This window comes from Camponotus floridanus, unplaced genomic scaffold, assembly GCF_003227725.1.
Source record: "Camponotus floridanus strain SB8 unplaced genomic scaffold, Cflo_v7.5 scaffold22, whole genome shotgun sequence".
Taxonomy (NCBI): domain Eukaryota; kingdom Metazoa; phylum Arthropoda; class Insecta; order Hymenoptera; family Formicidae; genus Camponotus; species Camponotus floridanus.
This window is the reverse complement of record NW_020229348.1, coordinates 169338-189254: the sequence shown is the minus strand read 5'-3', so window position 1 is coordinate 189254 and position 19917 is coordinate 169338. Positions and strand designations below refer to the sequence as shown.

Below are 19917 nucleotides of genomic sequence, written 5' to 3'. Positions count from 1 at the left end.
ATCATATTTGTAAAAAAATTGGAAATATATTTTAAGTTGTGGGAGGATGTACTATATATGTTGATGCTGCCTTATAAAATAATATTTATTACGATACGCAACAAACTTGTATTAAACTTTTATGATAATTATATTATTTACTTATTTTATATATATATATATATATATATATATATATATATAAGTAATATAAGTAAAAGTTTAAGTTTGTTGCGTATCGATATATATATATATATATATATATATATATATATATATATATATATATCTGTTTAAGTTTTCGAATTTTTAACTTCTTTTTTTTCTCTATATGTGATATAATACAGAGCAGAGTTGTATGCACATGTGTTTGCGCAAAACTACAAAACTATGACGATAAGGTCATAAGGACTGTTTCTTTTCTTTGTGGAATAAAATTCCGCGTGTGTTTTTCATTTGTCATCGTGATTAAGATGGACGTGTATAGAGGTCTTTGTTACTTTCTGTCATCCTTTCCACAAAGTCTCTCCATTCCCAGCATTTTTCAGTCTGAAAGACATTTTAATATCTAGATATCGTTTAAAAATGGCATAGAAACTGCCACGAAAATTGCTTTTCATTATTAGAACACTAATTAAATCTTAAAATTCGAATCATTTTTTAAATAAATCATTCAATCGAACCAAACAGCACAGATCGCGCAGGGTGACTGCAATATCGTGTCGAAGACCATACGAGGAAAAGAATTGCGACATAAATTGCTAATAGTTTCAAAGTCGGACGAGGCTTTCCGGGTCTATTTTTACGCGCGTTATCCACGAGACTGCATTGGTCGACGTTGTTATCATAAACTGACCACGCGCGCCCGAGCAAATGTCCCCTTTTCACGTGCACGTATCTCCGTATAATTTTATTTACATTTTATTTTATAATTTTATTTTATATTTTATTTTATATCTTTTTATATTTTTTTAATTTAATCAACGACGTACATTTGGATTCCTCCCTTCGCGCATAACGAACGGCGACTCGTAAGATATAGGTGAAAATAATTGATGAAAATTTGAAATCAGAAAAATTTTGAAATCAGAAAAATTTTTAATATATCAATATATATCAATTATTATTAAGAAACGACATGTATGTTTTAGTGCTCTTATTATCAAGAAATATTACGCTATACTATCGTCGATCCAATCGATTCTGCATTATTTGTTACTTCTATATCATATACTACTTTATGTAGAAAAATTGCGCAATATACGTTACGAGCGCTGCCTCTTCGTCATTTTCAAGAAAATCTATCGACCATATCAGCATTTTTGTAGAAATTGGCCAGATCTATTGACGATACTGACACTTTCATCGAAATTGGTTAAGCTATTGACATACTATACGTTTTACGATAGCTATAAATTTGAGGACAAATTTCAACGCTATTTCAATGATTTAATATTTCCGTTATATTTGGAGAGAATGTAAAATGAAATTATGTGCTAATTTATAATACATTTTTCCGTCTGACTACTCTTTCTGTTTTAATTTAGTCAACAGATATGATTTCTATTTAAAACATTATTTTATTGAAATTTAAGACATATTCGCATGCGTTCTAAATAAATTTAATAAAATTGTGCACATTATTTCTACGTTCTTTCAAATTATTATTTGAATGTGTAATTTGACAATATTCGTGATAATCAAATATATTATATGAAGTCCTTTGTATATTTGCGAAAAATTGTCTTTTCCGCTTCCATTAAATTAAAAATAATTTCAAGATCGAGTATTGATTTCATTGAAAAATTCAACCGATGAATTAATATAATAATAAAATATTAGAAATAATAATAAGTAATTGAAAAAATGTATATCAGAAAAGAAGAAAACATAATTAACATTTGCTCATTTAACACATCGCGTTTCTTTTTTTTTTTTACATATTTTCAAAATTTATTTTGTCATTATAAATAAAATTTCCTATTCAAGTTATAAACTCATTTGCATTTTCAAAACTTTCAATAGAAAAAGTAGATGCAAAGTCAAAATTGCATGCAAGTGCATACAACAGGATGCGCCTAAAATCGCACAACTTTCGCTATTTAATGAAAACGACCACTACCGTAATGAGCAACATTTCCTTTTACTTTGCCTTTGATCTAAAGAGGAATGTCGCTTTTAATGACCGTCGCAGTTTGAAAAACAATCTCTGAAAACAGACTTCGGATGCAATTCTAGTCGTTTCACAGGCTTTTCACTTTTGGAGTACACAAAAGAGCTATTTGCTCCATTATGTTTATAGCGTTGTATAAACCGTGCGTTTTAGTAATTTTTTTTTCTTCATTTTTTTTATAGCATGATGTGATGCGATAATCATAATACGCTTATCTCTGGGCCTTACGTTTTAAATTTATTTCTATACTGAAATATATTCGGCTCATCTGTCGCATGTTGCCGCGATTTTATGAAACGCATCATTTACGCAGCATTTACGTTTCGCACGTGGATCTGTACATCGGTTATCGCCGTCGCGTGGGATGAAATCAACCACCTTCGTAGTCGATAAGAAACCATTGGCTGGAGAGCCAACTATAGGCTTATCGAGAGTCGATAAAATGCCAACAACACACCGGAGATTCGAAAGCTTCGGATGAAACTATACGAGAAAAAACAGACACGAAATATCGATACATCGCCGGTCGCGATTAATCAAGGCATATGCATTCGGCAATTTTAATTTTTATATATAATATAATTTGATTTATATATATTTCAATTTTTACATGTTGATTATGCAAAAATATTCTTTTTCAACTTTCAATCTACAAATTTTCAATTTACAAATTTTTTTAATCTAAAAACGTTTTCTCTGTATTTGTCGCATGTATATGATGAAAATATTTTTGCGTTTTGCCATATGTATGATAACCTAGTTTGCTTTTCTTTATAAAACTGTAAGTACGGTACGCTGCTACTAAAAATCGAGTCAAGAAGTAACAATCGTAAAGAGAATCTATTGCGGCCATAATTCTCTATTATACATCACTTCATCATCGTATCACTCATATTGTACGAAATAAGCAGAAGATTGATATAGAAAGATGCATTATGACATTGTACTTCCGTCAATTATATATACATTTTTTCCTCAACAACATAAATCTTGTCGTGTTTCTCTATAACATTTTAATTGGCAATTAGTTACTTGAGAACATTCTTCTTATTAAGGAAGACTATACGTATAAATCAAAATTATTTATTATTGTATAAAAATATTTATATATATATATATATATATATATATATATATATATATATATTACGTATATATTGCGTGAACGGGAAAAATCTTATAAAATGTCATCGATCAATAAAAATGCGAATTTGATCGAAATTTTCAAAGAAATCTCCATCCCATCACGAATTTTTTAGTATAATTATAATATACCGTTCGCGTGAGAATGAAAAATTTATCGAACATATTTATTTAATGAAAAAAGAATTTATGATCGTTATTTTCATAAATAAAATATTTCATACAATAAAGTATACAAAGTTTATAAGGCACATAAAATATTATCATTTTGTATTATTTAATATAAAATATTTCTACGATAAAAAATTTTACAAAGCCACATCTTATACACGTAATATTTCGTCTAATTAAATTGAAGAACAAATCTTCTTGCTTATACGTAATTCTTCGCGAAAGACCTGAACTGAAGCTACTGTTTAATTTACCAGTTAAATTAAATCAAATTAAGTCCGTCAGACTCTGTTTAGAGAGAATAAGATTTTCATAAAATTAAACGCAAGACAAGGACTGCTTTCGAGTTTATCAAAGGACAAACCTTCTTCCATATAACAACAATTATAAACGAACAACAGCTACACACGCGAAGCTCCGCGTAAGTTTATGTGACATAAGAATCCAATTTTAATTCTCATCCGATTATTTGCATTTCGCGAGAACGTCATCGGGGGCGATGGGGGAGATCCGATTAACATCGAATCGCGCTAATTCGCCGGTTCGACACGCGCCCAGTCACGTCCTAATCCCCAGCTCGAATACCGAAATTTGCGAAGAAGATGAAGCGGTGGATGGGGAAGAGGGGGGGGGGGAGGGGACAGAATCGCCGGGACACCGATGGAGATTGAGGGAGCGCCTCGGTGTCGGCGGGAATACGGGTCACCGACGTCGTCGCCGAAACCGTGATGGTGAAACCATCGATATACATGATAAAGGCGGCAACGTGTGTACGTGACGGTACATACCGCGTTAGGACCCTCGTACGCGTACGTACGTGGAAGAACAAATAGATAAATGAACGGGAAGAGAAGCGGGGGGGGAGGGGAAGGGGGAGAGGTGACTGCGACGGTAACAGTGGAGGAGGAGGAGGTGGTGGAAGACGACAAACAGAAAGAGACAGGGGAGGAAGGGACGGAGGAGGACGCGGGGACCGACGAACTCGTCGACACGGCGCCAGTCGCCAGTCGTCGAGTCGCCATGTCACTGCGAGCAACTTGCCTCCGTTTCGCGGGGGCTGCTGCTGCGCTACGGGTCGGGTCGTAAAGTTCGCCGCGAATTTGCGTCGGCGGGGCGAGGGCGGCGGGAGGACGGCCAGTAGGGGTTGCGGACCCAAGACGCGAGGGAGTGCGATCAGTGCCGTCGAGTTTCGCGAGCGGTGTCCTTCGCGCCTCGCCAACGGCCATCAGGAGAGATACAGTCCGTTGTACTCCCTTATCAGTGTGTTGCTAGATATCCTGCAGGGAAAAATTAACGACGTTCTCAAGATGCGACGTGGGCTACAAATCATATCATTTTTGGACGATGGATGTATGTCACAATTGTTACACAAGAGTCGATTGACGATATACGTCCTCCCACGAGTCTCTTTTGAAGCAATCTAGTTGAGTTTCGCTTGGATCGTGTATTTTTTTTAATGATTAGATACAAAAAGAGAGTTTCGCTTGAATTTGTGTATTTTTTTAAATGATTAGATACAAAAAGAGAGAGAGAAGCAGAGAGGAGTTTAGTTTCGATGACTATTTGTTTTTTTATCAAGAAATCGACAACACCTCCTGATGAGAGGCTGCGGGGTAGTGTTTATTGATGACATCGATAAGGATAAATTATTGACGGAATTCACGCAATTTCACTTTGCACAGTTAAATTTTTTTATTAAGATTTATTTTATGATATTGCAAGTTTAAAATAGAAGAAGTATGGCTTTTGAGGAAAATTAAGGATAAAAAAATTCACTTAAGATGTGATTCATATTTCATGTTTCTTAATGTCATCGTAATATTATTTTAAAAAACGATACAATTAAGATGAAGTGTTTTTTCAACGAGAATAAAGTTTGTATTTCTTTTAGTTTGGAGGGAGGAAAGTTAAGCTCATGAAAAGAAGTTGATGTTAGTGAAAAGTATCAAGGCCTGAATAGCGAGGTTGTTTCCGAAGAAGTTTTGATCTATTTTGAGATTTAAGAAACGTTTCGTTTGATCCTTTCGAATTCCAAAAAAAGGACTGATCTCTCAATCGAAAGTATAATATAGCAAAGGTACTTTATTCTTATATCATATATCACGTAAATCTAATACAATATGACAGAGGTTTTTGTAAAATTTTACGTAGAAATCGCGAGTTTACATAAAAGTAAAACGCAATATTTTCGCGGTAAAATTCATGTGTGGGAAACCACGTGAAAACCCTTCGTAAACAAGCATATCTCGCAGTCTGATTGACTCGAATAAAATTTTTCAATTTTTCAACGCAAGCAACGCATATTTATAACCGAAAACATTTTCGTTCACACGCGAGAATAATTTGCGATTCGAGATTGGATATTTCACAGTGAATATTTCGCGACTTGACATTCGTCAGCTGAGTTCGGAAAATTACACTTATATTATACATAATATTTGTGTGTATACACACATACACAATAATATATCTCACATATTTTGGTCGAATCACCCTATATCAATTCAATGATATTGTTGCCCTTCAATTCGAATTTCTCAACGATCAAGAGAGCAAGAGAGCAAGAAAAATCGATGATATCAATAGCATAACATTTTTTCCTCGGTATCACGGACGTCTCGAATTATTCGGATAACAAACGTCCAATGTCAGCCGCAAATTGTCCATTTGGCGATAGAGCCACAAAACTGACAAAGAGAGATCGATGTTGCTGTTTGCCGAAGGTAGGACACAAGACCTGTGAATACGTTCGGACGGTATCTTTGACGTGTCACTTATCGCGATGCTACGAGGGGGGGAACTTCTGGTATCTCGGATATTGGACGATAAAATCGTCCCGGAGGTATCGACATCTTTGATCCGATCGATCCGATAAAATAACTACGAGAGATGAACGACCGCATCGAATCGTTCATTCGCAAACTCAATTCCGTGATTCATTCGTCTATTCATTTGTGACATTCTTGACGTAATGATTTCAATTTCATTATTCAATTTCATTGTTATTTCATTTTTAATGCGAGTATTCTATCGTTTTACATTGTTCAACGCGGAGTTATTTAGAAATACTGATCTCTGTTTTTTCTCTCTTTTTCTCTGTCTGATATTGTTTGTTATTCCGAAGTTTTAGCTCTAATAATTATTTTGTTCAAGATTTTTAAATCTAATAATTACATATGTATGTAGATCATAATTGAATTATAATTAGATATTCAGAATTTAATTTATATCTTTCCTCATTTGAATTTTAAATAAAATGTGTATTATATATGCAATTTTCTGCTATCACTCGCAAAGAAAATTTCCAAGCCGAGAATAGGCTGTAAGAATATCATTATCTTAGCGAAATCGATATTCTTGTGTTGAGACTATCCTACGCGCTTAGTCTGCATTTGCTTACTGGATATTCTATATTAACATTGTTTACTTTTTCACTAAAAATATCTCTAGCTTTTGGTCAGTTCTTTTTATCAATATATTATTCAAAAAAAGTTTTTCTATGTCTATTTAATTGATAATATTAATTTAATTTAAAATAAATATTAATATTTTCCCTCTATTTAATTTAAAATATTAATATTATAATATTTTCTCGTCTCTTTTCAAAGAAAGATCTAAAGAATCTTCAACAAAAAAACTCAATAATCCTACGCGCTTAGTTTGCATTTACTTATGCAGAACATTTCATATTAGCATCGTTTACTCTTTGCGTAGCAAAAATACATCCAGAATACATACAGTTCCTTTTTTAATATATTATTCATAAGGTATTTTTCAAAATGACATGAATTAACTTTTTAAGATATAAATATTAATTTTTGTCTTTTTAAAAAGTAAATGTGTAAGGGATCTTCGACAAATAAGTTCACGAAACGAAGAGAAAAGTGCATAATTTTGAAGTTATCGTTTAGTCGTTTTAGAAGACACTTGTTGTCACTTGTTCACATTTTTTAAGCTTTTTATCACGAAATACATTATGATATATAATTATCTATAATGACTCGATTATTTCTAACGATACCGCATTTGCGACGCTAGCATAAGTTGCAAAACATGTCACTTGTCGTTAAAGGCATTAAGTGAAGATATAACTAGTTATATTATTGCATAATATTTTAAAGAGGATCGCAAAAGCGAGGCGTATAAATGGGTAAATAAAACGCATTATTTTTCCCGTTCCGCATACATCAACGATCTGTTATTCAAGCCATCGCCCGACGCCAATTTCGACCCGAGTCAAGAGAGAGAATTCAGATTACCATACGGTGCAAGTGATCTTGTCTACATAATCGGTATATTCCTCCGATAAGACGCTGTGAGATGCAACGCATTGGCGGGTAACGGGATCTAAAGACAACAGCACGAATCCCGAGATCCGTCGAACAATCTCACGACACCTGTAGTTCCTCTCAACCTCACCGTTGCGGCAATTTTGCAACGTGTTTAGCTTGCACAAGTCGCACAGTGATGCGGGTGCCAACGTTATTATCGCCCGAGTTCAACAACATCGTAACAATTACTGTTACCAGAGGAGAAACGCATCGAGCTCGTCTCTAGCGACGCGTGTTGCCCGTGATGACAAAACTGCGTTGTGCGTAGTCATACATTTAAATTGTACGTAGAGACGTACGTCGCGTATCAAGGAGGTCAGTGAAAATGCTATGCTTGGACATGAAGCTCGTTTCGCGATTACGAGGAACTGCTTCCTCTGGTACCAATACCTCGTCGACGCAGCCGAGCACAGTTTTGCCGTCCTTGAGTTCCACGGAGAAGAGCAAGTCTCGCAAAGCGAGACGCGACAGCGGCGAAGTACCGATTATAACCAGCGACAGCGAGGAGGAATTGTTGCGACCCGGTTCGAGCGTCCAGGAGATGATTCGCAGAAACAGATCCAGATCGGTGTGCGTGGCGATCCTGCCGTCCTCGCAGCTCAGACATCTCCATCGACGCGCCAGTCATGTGTACGTGGCCTCTGATCTAACGAGATTAACTACGAAGTCAATTGCCGAATCGAGTAACGAGTTATTGACTCTTCAATTGTCGATTATTCGCTTTCCTCATGAAGAGCAAGTAACTCGTTATTATCGTTCATCTTTTTGTTTATCATACGGATATTCGTATCTTGCGAAGTGGTCACTCATCCGTTTTCTATTGTTTTTATCGAGAAGAACGGCATTATTATTTTATTTATTATTTTATTTAATGCTTGACCTGTTGATTTAACGATTGATCTTTCTCTATTTTTTTTTTTGCGCAACAACTCGATAGTTTTGCAGACTTGAATCGGTCGACGATTTAACGAGAAGAGCTGTTGCGGAAAGATCACGATCCGTGCAAATCCCGAATCTTGAACGATAATCATTCCCTGTATCTCTGTCCGTGTAACGGCCTCTCCCAGTTGCCCGGCCAATTCGACCTCGATGTAGGTTCTCGTTAACCCAGATATTCATGTCGTGAAAAATGAGAAATGTGAGTGAGGGGTTGGAGTCGGCGGACGGAAAGTGTCATCACATTACGCTACATTCACACTACGGGGGAGATCCCCCGATCCGTTCGCGGGGGATGATCGTATTCGATCGGAGTACATTTAGCGAGTCAATGATAATTATGCTGCCGATAACAGAATTGTACCTCTTAATCTTCCGTGCGAAAAAAAATATCGGAAAACGCAACGGCAGGCTATTCCCTACAACCGTCTCGTTCTCAATTTTTTAAATAATATTATAGATTATTATTTGCTGAACATAAAGTGAATTTTTTCAGAATTAATTTTGAACAGAATCATTTTTTATATCGTAATTTTTTAATATATTTAAATTTAATCTTAATTAAATTACAAATTATAATTTTTTATATCGTAACTTTGAATATATTTAAATTTGATCCTAATTAAATTGCAAATTAAAATTTTTAAGAAATAAAATCTTTGAAATTTAATCGAGTAGGACACATTTTAATTAGAATATTAATTCAGGAAAAAGCGCTTATTTTTTCAAATCTTTGTGACCCAAAATTTTTATTTGTGCCCCAATTTTTTAGTAAAGGATGGATAGATTTTAAATTGAAGAATCAAAAAATCTAATTAGTAAAATTAAAGAGAGACATATTATGGATAATTCTGCGAGTATTAATTCGCAATGCAAAAATTGATTGCAGAAACAAATTTTTCAAGCAATATTTCCGTGACTTAAATCCGTCTGCAAAATACTATGTTATGTATACATTCGAATAGCATGTTGCAAATACAACGGAAGTCCATTGTGAGATTGGTAGAAAAATGTACGTATTCTTGCCCAAGATGCCCTTTACCGCGACATGTTGCTTCTTTTAACGTGAACAAGTTCCATAAGAATATACGCGAAAAAGAGCTATATAAAAAACTTACGCAAAGCAAAATGTCTCTGTAAGTGCAAATTAAAAAGCACGTTAAAAATCAAACGAACAGAAAATGAAACGCGTTTGCGGACCATATGACTCCAACGAATGCGCGAATGGGTCTTTAAACGTGCTCTTTGTGAAAAGGCTGCGAGATAGAATATCTTCATGGTATGACAAGTTCGACTTACATTTAAAAATGTAAAACCTCGTTTTTTAGGTCCACCACGGACGCGATAGCGAGGCGAGGAGTCCTATCGAGACGATGCTACGGCAGTGTCGAAATGGTAAGTGTAAGAAAGAGCAGATTTATTTAGGTAAGAGTCTCGCTCTACTTGCCACATGAGGGTCCTAACACAATGCCTGCGACACGGTAAATGTTAATCGCCATGATAAAAGCATACGAGGGTCCTATAATCTGTGACACGTACAGTAAACTGATTATATTGTCTCCCTCTATCTCTGGCTGTTTATCTATTGATTTGCTTATCAATTTCGCTGAAGCTGCACTGTGTTCATAGTTGATATATGACGTTACAATATATTTGATAGATTTTTCTAACAAAAAATAAGAAAGAGAAAAAAAATGATAAACTTTGCAAAATAATACATCAAATATACTTTTGTGTGATTAAAAATATAATACGTCTTTAATTAATTCATGAATGAAGAAATCATATTTTATATTAATAATAAAATATTTGATAAAATTTTCTTCTCTCTCTTTGTGGAGGATTTAATTAAATTTTTTAATTATGTGAAATTAAATAATGCCATATTTAACTTTCCTTTTTAAACCATCTATTCTAATATTTTTAATCAGAGAAAAAAAATTTTTTAATTTTTTAAAGATACGTTAGAGTAACGCTTATAATAAATATTTTAATTATAATAAAATTCGATTAAATTTAGTTTTGTAAACATAAATATCGAATTTTTCCCGAAGAACCAAAGATTGCTTATAAAAATAATTGAAAACAATTACGACAAGTTTGAAAAACCCGACAAGTTTTTGCCATCTCTGTTTTCGATAGCGCGCATTTCGAAGCCTCGGAATTACGATTCGCAAACACAAAAGTGGAGCATGTTGACTCACACCTGGTATTTCGTGTGTTTGCTAATCGCGTCTGAAAATGTATTTTCAGTTGCCGCAAATCGAGCAAGACGGCGCCGACAATGGCAGAAGATTTCGAGTGGAGAACGGGGACTCTCTTGGGGAGAAAGAAGAGGTAAGAAAACTTAATGATCAAACGATCAACTTGTTTGTCGGATCTCTTTCTTTCACTTCTTAAGATTCGTCCCCTTTCGTGTGTTCCCCTTGGTGAACGTAATTGTTTACCTTCGCCTCATTTCGTATTTCATTCTATTCCACTTTTATTTCTCGAAATGACGTCTGTAACGAGAAACGAATTTTACTTCGACAGATGTTCGGTTCGCCGAGTACGCCGATACTAGAGAACCCGGAGTATCAAACGCGTTGGTACTTCAAATACTTTCTGGGAAAACGTAAGTTGTGAATGTCGATACAATATCGATGTGCTAATTAGATTAATTATGCGTATTTTATTTGGAATATTTCTGCGTAATTTATTTGAAATATTTCTGCGCATATTTCTGTCCACTTTATGTTCGAGTTTTTTAAATTAAATTTTCTTTCTACAAGTAATTATATAATGTTGCGATAACACGATGGAAAATTCCGTTAAAAGTCCACTTATGTAAATAGAGTTATGCTCTTTATATTCGCTCGACCGAGTTAATCATCGTTGCGTTTAACAAAAATTTATGCATAGAGTAGAAGTGCCTTCTCCATTTTTCATAACTGTAGAAAAACTATGCCGCAAAAATTACTTACACAATATTATTATAGACAGCTCAAAGTGATTAATAATAGCAATATGTGAATAATGATTACGCTTTTATTTATGCACAGTTCATCAAAATTACATCGCCTCCGATCAAGAGAGAAATCCTCTTTTTCTCTCGGTAGTCACAAGCGAAGTCGGTGATCAATGTGTACCGCACTACAGAGTTATTTTATGGAGGCGAACTGTAAGTAGATAATATATTATTTAGTAAGAAAAACAGATTCCTGACACATCCTTCTCTTTCTCTGGAGACGAATTTACGGAATTATTTATATTCCCAACTCTCTTCTTCTTCATCCTAGCGCGAAAACTGCAGAAAATCTCATCACATTATTCGCGTTACTTTAATCTGTTTACATAAGAAAAATATGACTCTATTAAAATAAATTAAAATAAATTTACTTTGCGCTCGATGTATGAATGAAAAATAGATTTAATTAAAAAATAAAAACTAGATCTTAAATTATAATCTTTCATTATAATATCCAATCTCGATTAAGCACGCAATTTGATTAAGAGTGTAAAATTATTAATTGTTATGTGTGAATGCAAAATCAATCATGATGAATTGAGGAATGTTTCGCGTAGGGCGCGCAGAAAATATCGTTGCCATATTCGGCGAACAAGACAATGACCATCAGGCAGATCCTCAGGTAACTATCTCTTTGTCTACAAATTGAAAAGAACGTGAAACGGTGCATGTTACGTCAGTCTACTAACTCTGACCTTTTCAGCAACTTTTTTGGTCTGGAGAAACTCGATAAGGTGCCGCGAGAAGTTTTCACGCCTGAACTCCAAAAGGTACGTTTGCAAATGTCTCATGCCAATTACACGCTCGACAAAAGACATCATCGGAGACACGGACTAATTCAATGATGCCTGTTGCAGGATCTGTTACTGCTGGAGGAACAAGAAGGCTCGGTGAACTTCAAGTTTGGCGTAATTTACGCGAGAGAAGGTCAGATCACCGACGACGAGATGTTGTCTAACGGTAAGACCATCAGGAGTGTCGGCGAGAACAAAAGACAGTCGAGTGGGATGGGAAATTAAGTGATAATAGATAGCGCTATCGATTCCCCTCCCCTGCTGAGAAACGTTTCTCATTGCTCGCAGAAAGAGGTAGCCCGGGCTTCGAGGCTTTCCTGGAGATCCTGGGTGAGCGAATACGGCTCAAAGGCTGGGACAAATACAGAGGTGGCTTGGATGTGAAAGGTACGTTGATAATATGAATATTGACAGTGCAAACTTGGGATCTCTGCAATCAAAAGAGGTTGGCAATTTATCTCCTCTTCCCCTCTCTCTCTCCCGTTTCAGATTGCTACATGGAATTCAAATATTTTTTCATCCCTTTTCCTACTATTTCCATCATAAATGTATAACATAAAGCCGCGCACTGAAATAATATGATACTGAATTATAATATTAAAATATTGCTTAGTATATTGTCAATTGGAACATTTTTTATTCAGTCTCTATTATTTCTTTGGTACTTTCCGTGGTATTTACGATATTCCACGCATTTTTCTTGTATATTTGAAAAATCTCGTCTCTCTTTTCCGAGATTTTATTCATATATTTTATCGTTTCTCAGGAGATATGACCGGCAAGGAGAGCTACTACACGGTTTATGCAGGCCACGAAGTTATGTATCACGTTAGCACGATGTTACCCTATTCAAAAGACAATCCTCAGCAGCTAGAGAGGAAGAGGCACATTGGCAACGACATCGTCAACATCATCTACACGGATGACCCGTCAGCCGTGGATACATTCAATCCGAACTGCATAAGAAGCCAATTTACCCGTGAGTTAAAAAAATATCACACGTAAGGTCAGATAAGATCACGTTACAATATCAACCGAACCTTGCTTATTGTCGTTACATACACGGTAAAGCGTAATAAAGTGCACACGGGTTGTACAATTGACACTGAAATACCACACACAGCGCAGTGATTCTCATCCTTTTTACGCCTTTTTCCTCTTTGCACACCTACAGATTTTGTTTATTTATTATGTTCCTTTGAACTTTAAACAATATATTCACTTTATACGCTTGATTTATTCCTCGATTATGTGTATCTCTGTTATCAATAACAGTTTCCATTTATATAACAATTAAAAATATTCTTTTCGTATACTTTTCATCGTCCTTTATTAATTACAATCACTAATTAATCAAAGCGAAGTCGAAAACAATGAGCGTATACTTGTAGAAAAAAAAAAACCTAACATAATATTATAGGAAGTAAGATGAGAAAAGATCACTTGTTGACTATCAATTCATTTTCCATTACATAGACGTGTTTGCCGTGGTGACGACCGAGGCAGACGGCAAGGGGTGGCGAGTCGCTATTTACTGCGACGAGAACGTACCTTTATTTGGCCCGAGTCTACCCTGCCCGCCGGTATTCGAGGACCCGTATAATCTTCGGGAATTTCTCCTTGTTAAGTTGATCAACGGCGAGAAGGCTACATTCGACACCCCGACATTCTCCAGAAAAAGGGAGAGAACCCTCGACGCCCTATTGCGAGATATGTACCAGGAGCACTCGCAGGAGAGCAAAAGCAACGTAAGTCACTTTGCGAAAATTGTCGTTTGCTCGCTCATACTTTTTTTCACGTTCCATTAACTTTGAATTATAATACTCGTGTAAATCGATAAATATAATTTGACATTTATTTAATATGCAGGTGATTGATTTAATATGCAGGTATATTAACTGTTATATTAATATACTTGATTTTAGTGAAAATTTTAAAAACTGTATCAATATTATTAATATTATGTTACAATATAATATTATTATATTATTATATTAATATTATTATTGATATTAATATAATATAATTAATATTAATGTTACAATATAACAATCAATAAGATATTTTTTCGCAAGAGAAACGCTTATTGTCAGATGCTTATTGTCAGTAGTAATCTTGACAAAAGCTTGATATATCGTAGAGAATTTAAAGATCGATTCGGCACAATTTTGTACCATAGAGCATGCTAAATCGACGAGCGCTCTCAGACGTCGTCGAGGCGCCAGGACGACGTCGAGAGGAGACCCGTGCCGTCGAGATGGTGCGAGTCGGACAAGCCTTGAAACTGGAAGCTATTATGCGCGGTCTTGCGCCTACTTCTCTGGCCACCGTCGGCCCCCTGAAGCCCAGACCCTGGGAACCGAGATGCATCTATCCCGACTTCCCCTACGAGGTCGTTTGTGGAGACGTCTGGCTGGAAAACAGGTTGATCCTCGCCTCAGAAAACGGGACGTTTCTCATCGAAGGTACATTTGGAGTAGCGCAAATTATCTTGGAAATCTAATCATTGATTTTACGTTCAAATTTTACAAAAATATGTACGAGATTAGAAGTTACAATTAATATAATAGAAGAAGAAAGACGAGGATATATGAATTTTAATATCGTTCGCTTTCCAATTTCCAGACGGACTCTCGCACAGATTGATCTTCGACGAGTCGGTGCAGATCAAGCAGCTGGACGTGGTCGAGCAGCACGGGATACTCTTGTTCCGCGCCAGCGACAAGGGCAAGGAAAACAGCGTGTACGTTTTCCGGCTGCGCGAGTTCGAGAGCGACGCGTCCGCGAGGTGCGCCGAGCTGTTGAACGCCGATCGTAACCACGAGGAGAAGGATGAGAACGACGTCGACGACGAGGACGTCGAGGACGACGACGACGACTGCGACGAGGACGACGCCGACGAGTGCGACAACTTCACCCGCGCCACCGCCCGATTTCAGCCGGTGACGCGCTCGCGGCCGCGCGCGCGCGTTCGCGCACCAGCTGTCAGGAGCCGGGCTCATATCAAGGAGAGGAAGCTGCGGCGTACCCGAGGGTGTCACTTGTACAGCATCACCAGGCCCGGGGGCTCGCATCTACGCATGGTAAAGTATCGTCTCGAGTTTTTTACTTGTTCGTCTCTTATTTGGCCAGGATTGACAAAATCCTATATTTTTTTGACATTTTCATGTTCTACTATCTGCATTTTTGGGAAAAAGCCTGGAAAATATGATCCTTTCTATTAAAACTGTTAAAATAAATGGAAAATCTTTTTATCGACAATTATTTATCAAGTGAGAGAGTGTTTTCTAATTTATAAGCTTTATCGCAAATAAAATCCGTAATTAATGTAACAAATAAATTAGTTTCTTTTATAAGGTGAAAAATGATAAACGCGAACTAGATATCGGTAGAAATTTTTAATTTTTTGTTAATGTCATTCTATCTTTCTCATCAAACTTTTCTCATTAAAATTTTCTCATTAAAAATTAATATAAAATTTAACAAGTCTATATCCTCAAAGTTTTTGTTTCAAACATGTATTTCACATATTAATTTGAATTAAAAAAATCATTATATTAATTTTGTTTTTTTAATGATTAGTATGTTTCACTAATTAAAGCAAAAATATCTTTTTGCATAAAGTTATATATATATATATATAACTTTATTATATATTAGTTATTTTATCATTTTCAGCAGTTTATTGCAGTGAATAAAATCCGAAACAATAAAAAAATTTATTATGATTTTCTTCTTTTATTGGGCTTTTTCATCCAATTCTGGTAACTGGCCAATGAATAGAGTTGGAGAACGAATCAAATAAACGTTCGTGAAAAAGAAAAAGAATCTTTTCATTCGTTCGCAATTATTCTAAATACATTGCGTATTTCATACAATATTGATAAAAAAAAATACAAAAGTAATGCCTGTATCACGCCGAGCGGAACGAAAGATGATTAATTAAAAATCTGTCGAGAAAACTCAATTTATGAAATTTCCCTCCTCCTCTTTCTTCTGATGTTCTGATGATGTCGAATAATTATTTTAACGTGAGAAAAATACGCAATATGTGTGATTGCGAGACAGTGCGTAGTCGTCGGCCGCCGATTGACGGTCCTTCAATGGAAGCACAACGCGGCCTGGACCATCTGGTGCTCGTCAGCCGACACGGACACCATCGAAGGTTTCCTGCCGCTGAAGGAATTCACCGCGAGCGAGACACCCACGTTAGTGACGATGATCGAGAGCGCCGATCCGACCAACGAGTGGACGCTGTGCTGCGGTGCCCGACATCACTTCGAGTTGATCTCCGCGAGCGGAGTTTCGAGGATCGTTCACATGGAAGCGACGCCGAAGCCGCATTTGGTGGCGGCGTTGGATCTTCGCGAAGACGAGGAGCCGGAACTGTTACTTTGTTACAACAGTAGGTCACCGCATTTTATCTCAATTCTTACTTCGAGATCCCTGAGAGCCGCTGATGATGCCTAACTTGCTTCAAGTTTGCCTTATATTTCAAGACATTCAGCGATACGTCGAGAGATCTCCAAGTATTTCTTATTTAAATTGCGTGAAATGCTTGGATCTAAAATACTAATCTTGAAAATAGACTTATGAATGTTTAATAATTTTTTTTAGATACATGTCACTTTCAAAAACTGATGGAAGAGAACGCTGCGCCGACCGAGTTCGATTTCAATTGGAATTCGGTGCCGATAGCCGTAGGTGCGACACTTTGTGACAAATTTCGCGTGATATATTTATACATAAAATATTCAGTCGTCATCTGCACACACATATGCATACGCACACACCTATATAATATCTTTCATTATTTAAATAACGTATACCAATGTAACATGGACGTTGTTCTTTACGACAGTCTGTGCCTTTCCATACGTGATCGCCTTCACTAGCGACACGATGGAGATTCGACTGATAATAAACGGCAATCTGGTTCACACGATCGCAATGCCGAATATCAACTTGATTACTTCGAAGCGGGACGTATTCTTTGCGACTACGGCTCCGGAATTCCTTCCAGGGAAGTGCGAGCGAATTCGATTGGACTCGAAACCATTCGAGAAGGACGAGATGCCGTGCAGCCCACCGCCCACCGCGCAATCTTCGTCCTCTCGATCGAGTTTTCAAAGTACGTGACCTTACTCGGCTTCTTTGTCTTGGTCAGAAGTCGAAACCCCTCTGTTCAATCCCCTCCCTCGATTCAATCGATAAATATGCCTCCAAATGTTTGATGAACGCTTTGAGGTCACTCTCCAACCGAGAAATCTTGCTTTCGCAGATAGTCAGGGCGATTGGAAGCCGATAAGAATCTATCGGATACCCCTGCAGACGCTGTCGAGAAACACAGGCTCCAACTGCAGCCAGAGAAGATGCCCCAGCCCCACGGAACCGGAAATCGTTTCCGCACCACCTACCACGGACCGTACCTTTCTCAACGTCGAGCCGCATCGCGCGCTGAGCAGATCCTGCAGCAGCAGCCCTACACCCACGCCGACCACGAATTTGCCGCCATCGTGTAGCAAATAGAGTGCTGTAATTGTTGGCACCCGCCAATCGATACGATCACGTTAGTCTCGCGATCCTTCGCGGAGAAGATCGATCGCGGAAAAGAAAGAAAAGGAAGAAAATGACCGACCGCACGTACCTGACTTCTCGTTCCCTTCTCGTACGAGAGGGAACATACGGAAATCTTTGTCATTGTTACGCATTGTTGGCGCATCGCGCCGCATATATGTATATCTTGAATGTAAGTGCGATCACGTAAATGATTATTTAAGTAGATCTTACGACGGGGATACGTTATCTTTATTATTGAAATATAATTGTTATTTTGCTTGAAGAATTTATTTCAATATTTTATCGCGTGTCATTAATTCTTACTTTTATCGTATATATTATTTTGTTTTCGGTTTATTTCGATACGCATTGTGTATATTATCTTAATCTTGCGGTTTTAATGGATATACACACACAAAGACTTGAAATTTTTAGAATTCAAATTTTGGAAGAAAGCAAATTGAAAATATTTAAATCGTGTTCTAATCTTCCTTTTTCATTTTACGATCATTTCTTTTGTTTTTGATTAAATATCGTACAATGTATGTTTTTCAAGTATCAATCTTCCTTAGCAAGTTAAGCAAATTTTACTTCACGTCGTCCGTAATTAAGAGGTTCGACGACGAAAACGACGATACTTTGACAACTTTCACTTTTGCAGGGGTTTTTTTTTTCAAGCGAGTATCGTATACTATAGTTCCTCATTGTTTCGCAAAATCAATTTTAAGCGTAGGATCTAGGCCATCATTGTAATAGTCAAGGTTGAAAATATTTCCGACGCACGACTCGACATTAGGCTGCGAAATCAAACTCAACACGCACTTAAAATACGCATGAAAAGGGCATTTTTTAGACGCGCATTAGCTCGATGAATCATACGTTTCTTCGAACGTAGAGGAGGGGGAGGGACGCGAGGAATGTTGGATCGGAATGGCGATCGCATACGTTGATCGATCCTCGAGGATCAGGACCGTCGTGTTACCTTCTCCCCCCCCCCCCCCGCATCCGTGGATTTATTTTCATCGAACGAAAACTATTTTGTCGACATTCCGACATTGCAAATAAGCGTCGATGTTTACGCGTCGTGTGTATATAATATTAAGTAGCAAATAAAAATATATATTTAACTGTTGCATTTCCACCGAAAGTGATAAAACAGTATTTTTTCAATACTTATCTCGCGCCTTTCTTTCTATGATCGTGTTGCTTCGAGATCTGTAATCATATATATGAAATAATATCTCTCTGAACCAATAAATCCATCCAATTGTTTTACGTAGGTATATTTTATAAAAATGTATGTTGATATTATTATCTATCGTATATCGGTTCGTTGAATCATTGCTTCTTAAAATGAATTTCACAATCGCGCATTTATTGTTAGACTCGATAACGATAATATAAGTAATTTACTTGGAAAGGTATATATCGTCATGTTGTATTTCTGTCAAATTCCACGATAACGTAAAAATTATTTATAAAGAAGTTAAAATGAATTAAATTTACAAGAAACAGAAACTCTCCAGCCTGACTTTTTTATCCTCGAAATATATAATAAATATCGTATCTCTGTCAAATTCCGATAACGTAAAAATTATTTATAAAGAAGTTCGAGCGAATTAAATTTACAGGAAACAGGAAAAAATGCTCTACTGATTTTTTTATCCTCGAAATATATAATAAATATCGTATCTCTGTCAAATTCCGATAACGTAAAAATTATTTATAAAGAAGTTCGAGCGAATTAAATTTACAGGAAACAGAAAAAATTCTCTCCTCGATTTTTATCCTCGAAAGAAATAAATAACATTTTTCATACGATAC

At 36.4% G+C, this 19917-nt stretch overlaps 1 protein-coding gene and 1 pseudogene across 3 annotated transcripts in view; both read left to right on the top strand.

Moving 5' to 3' along the window:
• LOC105253684 (GTPase-activating Rap/Ran-GAP domain-like protein 3) overlaps window positions 1-19087 on the top strand; it is a 28443-nt gene extending 9356 nt beyond the window's left edge. For 2 of the 3 annotated variants that reach the window (XM_011261874.3, XM_011261894.3), the window contains 16 exons: window positions 10062-10128; window positions 10987-11070; window positions 11266-11347; window positions 11775-11893; window positions 12298-12362; window positions 12444-12510; window positions 12598-12700; window positions 12823-12921; window positions 13301-13513; window positions 14011-14282; window positions 14714-14999; window positions 15160-15617; window positions 16603-16939; window positions 17152-17238; window positions 17396-17665; window positions 17816-19087. In XM_011261874.3, the coding sequence (XP_011260176.1) occupies window positions 10062-10128; window positions 10987-11070; window positions 11266-11347; window positions 11775-11893; window positions 12298-12362; window positions 12444-12510; window positions 12598-12700; window positions 12823-12921; window positions 13301-13513; window positions 14011-14282; window positions 14714-14999; window positions 15160-15617; window positions 16603-16939; window positions 17152-17238; window positions 17396-17665; window positions 17816-18063 (2857 nt within the window). In that variant the 3' untranslated portion in view covers window positions 18064-19087. Of the gene's footprint in view, window positions 1-8122; window positions 8428-10061; window positions 10129-10986; window positions 11071-11265; window positions 11348-11774; window positions 11894-12297; window positions 12363-12443; window positions 12511-12597; window positions 12701-12822; window positions 12922-13300; window positions 13514-14010; window positions 14283-14713; window positions 15000-15159; window positions 15618-16602; window positions 16940-17151; window positions 17239-17395; window positions 17666-17815 lie in introns of those variants that run through there. The other variant, XM_011261856.3, reaches the window with a different exon arrangement.
• LOC112637911 lies at window positions 4104-8038 on the top strand (annotated as a pseudogene).
• Window positions 19088-19917: the final 830 nt, after the last annotated feature.